The sequence below is a fragment of the Branchiostoma floridae genome, chromosome 10, assembly GCF_000003815.2.
Source record: "Branchiostoma floridae strain S238N-H82 chromosome 10, Bfl_VNyyK, whole genome shotgun sequence".
NCBI classification, from domain to species: domain Eukaryota; kingdom Metazoa; phylum Chordata; class Leptocardii; order Amphioxiformes; family Branchiostomatidae; genus Branchiostoma; species Branchiostoma floridae.
In genome coordinates, this window is record NC_049988.1 from 8209419 (window position 1) to 8218638 (window position 9220).

Below are 9220 nucleotides of genomic sequence, written 5' to 3' on the forward strand. Positions count from 1 at the left end.
AGCAACAATGTGAGAACGTTTGTGAGGGACCTCACATATCTGTGTTAACTGCGGGAAACAGGACAGAATGGGCAAAGGTATGTTAAGTTAAGTTCAGAGGAAAGCATCCACGTTTGTGAGAATGTTTTAGAAATGAAAGTACAAAGAAATATGAAACTAAAACTATACAATTGCACATATCAATGACAATGACACCAGACGTTATTTTTTAAAGTCTTGATGGTAGTCGACGTCCAAAGAAAAGTACTAAACATATTTTGCTGACACAGACAAGAGAGAAGATGGTGGAGATGGACCCAGTCAATGCTCATAACCTGTCCGTCATTGAGAAGAGCATCATAGTCTTAGCGTTTGACGATGTCATGCCGAAGGACAGTGGTGAGGTAAGTGTCGATGTTTTGAGCGTACATCTTAGGGCGTCTGTGGTTCTCCATGTAGCATTTAGCAAATTTACCAATCGTTTTCGCTGAAAGTGTATCTGGTATTGTGTTATTGCATACTCAGTACAACACTCTCTTGTAGACAATCTACTGCATTTCCCCCTATCCAGGCCCTTCGACAGGCTATGGTAGGAAGTTGCAAGAACAGATGGTTTGACCATATCATCACTTCGGTGGCCTTCCAGAGTGGTCTTTTCGCTTCTGACGTCGAGGTTCGTTTTTGTTACCTCCATGATTTAATAATGTAGGTTATATTTTTACTAGCGTTGGTCTGTGTGTGTGTGGGTACGACAGCGGAACTTCATGTTTTGATATCTTGTGATGTGAACAAGGGGGTGATGATTAGCTCTTGTGGTCGGAAGAAGTGACGTAGTTTTGGCCCCCTAGCGGCTAGGTTTGGGGCAGGGACATTTTTTTTATTCCGAAGAGGATAACTCAAGAAGGGCAAAACAGATCTTCATGATTTTCGGAAAGTAGGTATCTTAGACAAAAATGTATAAAAAGAGAAATTATGCAAAATAGGAGGTCATTCCCGCTTGTTTCCGAGATACTGACAGGTGTCATCTGTTGTCTCTTTATTTTAGGTAGAATATTTAGTAAAAATTTTATTTTGAACCTGAAAAGTATTGTTTTATAATCGAAGCTGCTTAAAACTAAATTTCCCCAGGATAACGACGTACATGGAAGTTAACTTCTTCATGTTTGTGAAAAATTGAAAATAACAAAAAATAAAATCCATGTGATAACTTTCTTGCAATCTCCGATGACCAAAGTCATAGAAAGCGCATGAAAAACCATGCTATTTGGGTCCTCAGGCGAATAACCCAAATCAAGTCTCAGCTACAAATATCACCAAACTGTAGGGAGCAAAATTTAGGGAGACAACCGCGCACTTCCGGCCTATTACCGCACACTTCCGCCGTCAGATTTGATCTCCCACCCAGAACCTGAAGCAAATATGTACACAGTTAGATACATGTTATTCAGATGAAGACTTCATTTGCATAATTGATGAGGAACTTGCATAATTCCATTTATTTCCATAGCTGGACGTCAACAAATTTAACACACGTAATTCATGATAGGTGGAACATAAGATACCAAACATGCAAATGAGGAACTGATTTACATGATTAAAGCAAAAAATGGCAAAACCGCCTAATGATAAATGATGGAAATTTTTATTTATTCAATGATAAACAATTCCATGCAAGAATTATGTAAATGTGTAAGCCATTTCAATACATCTACAAATCTACAATATACAAAAGCTCCAAATAGTTCATGGAGGTATGAGGTCGCCGAACTCTAGTTTACGTATATACCTAGGTTGGAACAGATCTTTGCACATCATTGCTGAACAATTGTCGTTAACTAAGATCATTTCAATATTCTTTTCACCAATAGTTACGTCGCATAACCGTTCCCCAAGGTCTGTATAATGTGGACAAGATTTTCGTTGTTAAAGTTTCCTTAGTCTTAACATTTATATTTTCAGCATACTCCATCAGATGGCATTGTGGCCAGTTATTTGGGATACTTCGTTTATGTTCAGGCACAGAGAATTGGACCAAATCAAAAGGTAACATACTTTATTTACAGCATCGTTGGGGTATATCGGATACTCAAACTTACTTTGTTCGTTTGTGCTGTAGCACTAAATGTGCCATGTCAGCTTTTTATAAATAAGGCTGTGGCTGTGGAGTATGAAATTGCATTGTTGATATATCTTTGAATTTTCCATGTCATCACTAGATATGTTGTACCACCATCAAAGATGTCCACTAAAATGATATCGAAGAGAAGGAGATGCTAAATTGACAAAACAGTGTCATGTCTTTGTTTGAACAAGTTTCGTTAGTCCTACTAGGTCGTTAGTAACGGAAGTAATATCGACCATCATAATTCCACCAGGTGCCATAATACCGCCACCTCAAAAAGCGTTAGTATAGAGGTCTTCCCAAGATTGTCTTGAACACTGAATGTTGAATATCTTAAATGTAATACGCAACAAAGAGTTGTATCATTCATTTAACTTGTGTACCGACCAACTCAACTTGCTGTTGTGACATCGTTACTTTCACAGGACCAAGTCCCCGCCAGACCTGTTCCGGAACCAGCGGAACTGATTTTCACCATAGATGACGAGATACGTGATGCAATTATGCATACAGAGGAGACATTTATCAAACAGGTAGATTACTACACTTATCAATATTTTAAAGCAGTAAACCGAATCCCTGCAGTAGCTATCCAGACTGGAGGGGGTGGCTAAAACTATTAAAAGTGCCTGCGTCAACTTTGACGTCGTATAGCTCCCAAACGGCTTGTGCTAGAACAACCAATTGAAACTTGGTGACTTTTCCTGTTGGCAACAAGTTATAAAAAATTTTATGATTTTCATGTTGCCATGGCAACGGGTTTCTGGAGGGCATATTTTACAAAAATCACTAATTTTGGTTTAAACATTGGGATTTTAAGATTTTCTTGCTAAACTAAACTTCTTTTCATAGGGTTCAATGAAAAAGTACTATATATTCGAAGAACATTACGGATTATTCCATCACAGTTTGGAAATAACACTATATGTCTACTAGGTTCTAATCTCATATGTTCGACCCAGGCTTCGGACTTGGAACTAATCTGCCCCAGCTTCACAGACTATGGGAAGAAGTTCATCCGCAGTTTCAAGCTCCACCCGGACTCCTACGTGCAAAATGCAGTGCAGCTGGCCTACTTCAGGCTGCATGGAAAGTAAGTGCAACAGTTTATAGACTCACATGGCGCCATTGTTGAGACAAGATTATTGTATCCAAACATATCTAAATCATGGTGACTTATGGACTCATAAGACTCATTAGGAGTTAAAGGAAATATCTCTGTTATATGCTTTGTCTGACCCTTGCCCTTTCCCTGAAGACCTTAATGAAAATCGGCCTGACGATTTGAGCTTTCATGAATAAACAAAGGTTCAAACAAACAAACAAACAAACCTTGCCACAAGTGCGAACTAACAATTTACTAGTAACGTTTGGGTGTTCCCATACTTTTCCTTCCCAAATCATGACGTCAGACCAGCTCCCACCCACGAGCCGGCGACCCTGCGGCAGTACTACCACGGCCGGACCGAGACTGTCCGGGCCTGCACCATGGAAGTGGTCAACTGGTGTAAGGCCATGCTGGACAACACAGTGCCAGTATGCTGCTGCTCATTACTTGATTAAGTACACACGCATGTGTTGCGTACTGAACGAAGTCTGGTGGTTAAAGCAACGTTTGAAAATAAATGTGCTTTCTTCCAAAGTATTGTTTATTACCCTATTTTGTACTTAACGTTATTCTTGGAAAGGGATATATTCGTCATCACACTACATATAATTGTTTGCTTCTTTCCGTCTTAGATTAAAGAGAAAAAAGAACTAATGATGGCTGCGTTGAAGAAGCATATACAACTTATGGAGGAGGCGAAAAACATGCTGGGTAATCAGACATTAATTTTTTCCGATGTATCCATTATTAGCAAATCGCCATCGATATATTTAAGCATGCAGCAGTAAACAAAATGCGCCGCTGTTGTTGACGTCTTGATATCTATGATAGACATCGCGCCACATCTTTTATTTCAATTGATTGATCATGAATTAACTTTCATGTACTGTATATATTGTCGGTGCAATGGCCTAGTGGTAGAGTGTTCGCCTTGCATTCGGTAGGTCGTGAGTTCGATCCCCGGCCGAGTCATATCAAAGACATTAAAAATGCTACATGCTGCTTTCTCTCCTTAGCACTCAGCATTCTGGAAAGAGTATGGAAGTTTATTTATTTATTTATTTATTACACTTCCCATATAAAAATGGTGGGGAGACAAAACAGGTGATACCACCTCTGCAAGTTGTCTCCCCGAAACAAAATACACAATACAAGTAAATAATAAGAGTCAACAATGGTATATACAGGAATAATCGGAAACAAACAATAACTTATATACAATACACATGTCAAGTAAATAATAAGAATAATCAAAAATGGTATGCACAGTGATAATCGGAAACAAAATATAACTTATATACAAAATGCACAATGTATATATACAAAGTTGAACGGTTAACGTGCTCTTGTTGCGAAGCACGTCGAACAGGAGCAGAACGACGTCCAGGTACATGGGGTGTCTGTATTATAAAGGTGTGTGAATCGGTTGTGTAGGTATTTTAACAACTGACGTTTAAATGTAGTTATGTGTGATGGCTGAGAGACATAGCGACCCATGGCTCTAAGGTTTCCATCCAGCCCATTCCAAATACTAATGAGTCTTGGGATGTATGAGGTGGCAAACTGTTGAGTTTTAGACCTAAAAGGTGTTACCATGTTGGCCCTAAAGCTTCTAGTGCCTCTAGATGAGAAAGAAACATATTTCACTATGTCTGAGTCATATATGTTCCCAATAGACTTTACAAAGAGTAGAACGTCGGCAGCTTCTCTCCTATATGAGAGTGGTAGCATACCCAGAGACGTCAACCTGGATTTGTGGTCAGGATGTTCATGACCAGCACCCAGTATATACTTAGATGCCCGACGCTGTACACCCTCTATAAGACTGATCAGCTTGCGAGACCCGGGGCACCAAACTGGCTAGCTGTACTCTAGCATACTTCTCACCAGAGTTATGTAGAGGGATTTCCTACTGTCTACACTGGTCGTATAGCCAACTGTGCGTTTTACAAAACCTAGCATAGAGTTTGCTCGAGCTGTAGTGTTCACAACATGATCATTCCATTTGAGGTCGAATTGTGCAGTGACACCAAGATCAGGCATGCGACTCACTAGCTCTAGACTTGTACCATTCATGTCATAACTGAACATGACTGGTTTCTTAGACCGTGTAAGCCGCAGCACCTTACACTTAGAAAGATTAAAGTATAATCTCCAAGTAGTACTCCAGTTATACATTGACATAATGTCATACTGAAGTTTAACACAGTCGTCAGTATTACGGATTTCTTTAAAACACTTGGAGTCGTCAGCGAATAGTGCAACTGTGGAATTGGTGGCAGAACTAGGAAGGTCATTAATATATAGGAGGAACAATAATGGTCCCAAAATGGACCCCTGGGGAACTCCAGAGGTCACTGGTCGCCACTCGGACAGACTGCCTTCTACCACGACCCTTTGCCTCCGGTTAGTCAAATATGAATTAAGCCATTGCAGCAGTTCACCACCAAAGCCAAACATCTGTAACTTGTGGGTTAAAAGTATAATGTGGAACGGAGTCAAATGCTTTGGAGAAATCAAGAAAAAGCATATCCACTTGTCCCCCCTTATCTAGAACAGAGCCAATCTGGTGATACACCTCAAGCAGCTGGGTGGTGGTAGAGCGACCTTTGACAAACCCATGTTGAAGAGAATGTATCTTGTCATACAACTTGGGAAACACTGCGTTATACAGACACCGTTCCATGACTTTGCTGGCTATCGACAACAGAGATATAGGTCACACACCACTACCAGTGGACTAGCCCCCTGCTGTAGTGGTTGCGTTGTGTGGCCCAGGGCTAAGGAAACAGAGATGGGCACCGCCTTATGCGCCACCAGGCTCGGGAAGGGTTTAACTTAACTTAACTGTATATATAGACATTGTAGTGAGGGTAGCAAAGGCGTTCATATTCTTTTGATTGTTTTCTTCAGGCTGTGACCGTCACCTGCTTGGTCTTCGGGCTATTGCTCAAGATGCAGGGATGCCTCTTCCTTCACTCTTCAGTGATGCTGCCTACATAAAGAGGTAAGCAGAAAATTCTCTAATCCCAGACACCATTCGGTCGTTATTTTAAGACATTTTTTTCTGAAGGTCAAACTTCGAGACAAATGAAAAACAATTCAGTATGTAACGTTAGTTCACCTTTGTCCGTAGGGTAACCTATATCCGTTGTATATAAAGATAGGGTATTCGGGGATCATCAAGTCGATAGAAGGTAGTTTTACATTGCAATATTTTGAAAATGTTGACATTTGAAACCCACGTCGTTGACTTGAAATCTCTAAATACCCATTTTTTTTAAACAACGAATCTAAGTTACCCCACGGATAAAGGTGAACTAGAGTTACCAGAGAGTGACGTAAAACGTCGAATAGAATCTAAATTACTTACTGTTTTCTAACAATGTATTTATCTGTACAATTTTATATTCTCTCTTCCAAACTTCTGATGGCGACTGAAGTCTGGGTGGTGGGTACGTCCTGCTTAGTGCACTGAGTGGCTATACACCAGTCCCAGGGGCAGTGGTTCCCAAGGTGCATCATGGCTATTGCATCCCATACAACATCCAACCAGACAGGTTTGTTATTTTTCTGTGGAATTCCTACTCTCATCGCATGCATTCATAATGAAAATTGGAAACCTGACATCAATGATAATCTCCAAGCAGATCATACGGTCGCATAAGACAGTTTCAAAAGCTGCCAGAGGAGTGAAGCCGGCATAGGAGTGTGTTTTGCTACATGGCAAGTGTTACACCTCTTGGCTGACTACACTCCTTGGCCAGTTTGGTACTATCTTATGGCGTTGTAGGATCTGCTTGGAGATTAATCAAGGATAGCTAAACATTTTTTTTAGATTTGCTGTGCGGTAAGTTACTCATTACCTTTCAATACCATTTGGGACCAGCTATGCTGTTTCTTATCATAGCTAGCTGGTTGTAATATTTTGTTGGGCGAAATGCTAGCTTTTCAGTGTTTTATATGATGTTTGAAAAAAAAAGTAAAAGAAAAAAGTTTTTCCCATTACTTATAGGATAACCTACAGTGTGAGTGCCTGGAAGAGTTGTAAGGAGACCAGTGCTGAGAAGATGTCGGCTAGTATACAACAATCCCTCAGGGACATGCGTCGACTTCTCACTTCTCACTTCTCTCACTTATGACGTCATCGGGCACCATTCACTGACAATACAACAATTATAGCTTTACTATTTAATCACGTTTCTATTGCTACTATCTAGCATTCCTGTATTAGTGTTATCTCTGTGGTATCTGTGGTATCTCTGTTATTTTTTGTCTTAAATTCCAATATATGTTTATTGCAAGTTCTTGCCCGAGGGCTAATTGCAGGTACAAACAACATATAAAATAAGGAAAATACAAAGGTGCTAGGAACTACATTCTATGACTATGATATGCTAGTGTACATTATACTAGTTTTGTTGGATTTGACTTCTTCTCTTTAGGCAGTGGAAGACGAATTTACCCACTTCTTCTATAATGTGTGGGTTCTTTGATTTTAATAGTAGGGTTGATTTTTCATTGTCAGGAATATTTGGAAAGTAAGCGTGTATTTTGGATACACTCATAAATAGTTGGTTTCTTATATCAACATAAAAAGAACAATATATACATATTGACTCAATGGTCAGAGGGAGACGGTACATATCAGGGCTCTTGGCAGCACCCGTCATCCCGTCAATAAGGGTAATTCCAGTTATGGCGGCCATGTTGGATTTCCCGGGTCATCCGGGGTCATGGCACCAGACCGAGGCTGCAGTTGGGCATTCTACTATATAGGCTGTATTTTATTAAGTATTGCGGAAAAATCAAGGCCATTCTATCTACCTTTGCATACAAAAATCGCCGAGAAAGATCTAGAAATATCAAAATTTGTACAAACATGCCCAGATACTGGATTGGTAATTGAACAAGGACGGAAATTCGTACTTAATGACAGGAAAAAGGATTTAGGATTCAAGAGGTTTTCGGATTTTTCCGTCAATGGAATTTGAGACGGAAAGTCTATAGTACATACATAAATTTCGCGGCAAGGTTTTCTTATCATCTTATATGTAGCTTAACTTTGATTTTATTAAGGTAAGTAGACAAAAATACTGATTTGTTCCGAAATGAAACCTGTTAGCCCATACTTAGAAAGATTGTATGTTTGCAAGAAAGATACCCCAATAATAATAAAGACTTATTATATCACAGCAATAAAGGTAATCAAACTAGAATATTACTGATAAGATGAAGGACGCATGGGTAATAATTAGATAAGTATTAAATGGATATATAAAGACGTTGGAGATCATTAGAAGTGACAGTAAGAACATCATTGCATAGCTATACGTCAGATTCGTACTTACAACCAAGCAGATATGGAATGATATAGTTAATGTTTTCCATCTAGTGACGTATTGTTTTCAGTTCCCTTAGTCCGCTAGGGTTTGGAGCAGACAGCTCAATCTGATACTCCCTTGTAATACGTAGATAGATATGTTGGAACGATGGTGCGAAGATGTAATATATACACAGCTACATGTGCACAACTCGACAGGGTGGTTTTGTTTAGCTGGTTAAAATCAAACTCTTTCTTGCACCATTGCATGCTTCCACGTGTACATGTAATTAGCAGCTGCTCTATGTAACGTCACTGGCTAAACAGTAATAAAAACACACAAAAGTGCACAGTTTTGCAAGTTACTGGTGTGTTCAGGTAATCAAGCGTTGATATCCTTGGCTTTGCAGCATATACAAATGTTTTCTCGGACACGCAAAGTTTCCGAATGTACAGACCCCAAATGCTCCCCAGCATTATCTTGGTGTCCCTCTTTTTAAGCTTATCCATACCTCAACATTCATAAGGAATCATTGGAAATGGCCATGAATATGGGTGAATGCAACAAATAAGTAAGACTACTATACTGTAGACACATACTGTAGTCTATGATCTATGCCCGGGGCTTGTGTGGATCAATCATTAAGCAACAGGCCTACGCTAAATCCAAGAGGAATTACCGGTTTGT

At 39.7% G+C, this 9220-nt stretch overlaps 2 protein-coding genes and 1 long non-coding RNA gene across 3 annotated transcripts; all 3 read left to right on the forward strand.

Moving 5' to 3' along the window:
- Nucleotides 1-646, forward strand: LOC118424123. Its single transcript, XR_004832180.1, has 3 exons — nucleotides 1-77; nucleotides 270-383; nucleotides 551-646. It is a non-coding gene; the product is annotated as an uncharacterized LOC118424123 (long non-coding RNA).
- Nucleotides 647-1948: 1302 nt separating this feature from the next.
- On the forward strand, nucleotides 1949-3664 carry LOC118424333 (peroxisomal carnitine O-octanoyltransferase-like). The gene is made up of 4 exons (XM_035832882.1): nucleotides 1949-2022; nucleotides 2527-2634; nucleotides 3064-3194; nucleotides 3514-3664. The coding sequence occupies exons 2-4, from the start codon at nucleotides 2605-2607 to the stop codon at nucleotides 3662-3664; spliced, it is 312 nt and encodes a 103-aa protein (XP_035688775.1). The 5' UTR covers nucleotides 1949-2022; nucleotides 2527-2604.
- Nucleotides 3665-3847: 183 nt separating this feature from the next.
- Nucleotides 3848-7518, forward strand: LOC118424122 (peroxisomal carnitine O-octanoyltransferase-like). The gene is made up of 4 exons (XM_035832611.1): nucleotides 3848-3920; nucleotides 6123-6216; nucleotides 6653-6769; nucleotides 7225-7518. Exons 1-4 carry the CDS (start codon nucleotides 3863-3865, stop codon nucleotides 7349-7351), a joined length of 396 nt encoding a protein of 131 aa, XP_035688504.1. The 5' UTR covers nucleotides 3848-3862; the 3' UTR covers nucleotides 7352-7518.
- Nucleotides 7519-9220: the final 1702 nt, after the last annotated feature.

What these genes read in the sequence shown, in the direction of transcription:
- LOC118424333 (XM_035832882.1), top strand. Translation starts at nt 2,605, where the DNA reads ATGCATACAGAGGAGACATTTATCAAACAG. An exon ending in AGGAGACATTTATCAAACAG is followed by an intron (nt 2,635 to 3,063) that starts GTAGATTACTAC and finishes TGTTCGACCCAG; the next exon opens with GCTTCGGACTTGGAACTAAT. An exon ending in TACTTCAGGCTGCATGGAAA is followed by an intron (nt 3,195 to 3,513) that starts GTAAGTGCAACA and finishes TCATGACGTCAG; the next exon opens with ACCAGCTCCCACCCACGAGC.
- LOC118424122 (XM_035832611.1), top strand. Translation starts at nt 3,863, where the DNA reads ATGATGGCTGCGTTGAAGAAGCATATACAACTTATGGAGGAGGCGAAA. An exon ending in GGAGGCGAAAAACATGCTGG is followed by an intron (nt 3,921 to 6,122) that starts GTAATCAGACAT and finishes TGTTTTCTTCAG; the next exon opens with GCTGTGACCGTCACCTGCTT. An exon ending in TACAACATCCAACCAGACAG is followed by an intron (nt 6,770 to 7,224) that starts GTTTGTTATTTT and finishes CATTACTTATAG; the next exon opens with GATAACCTACAGTGTGAGTG.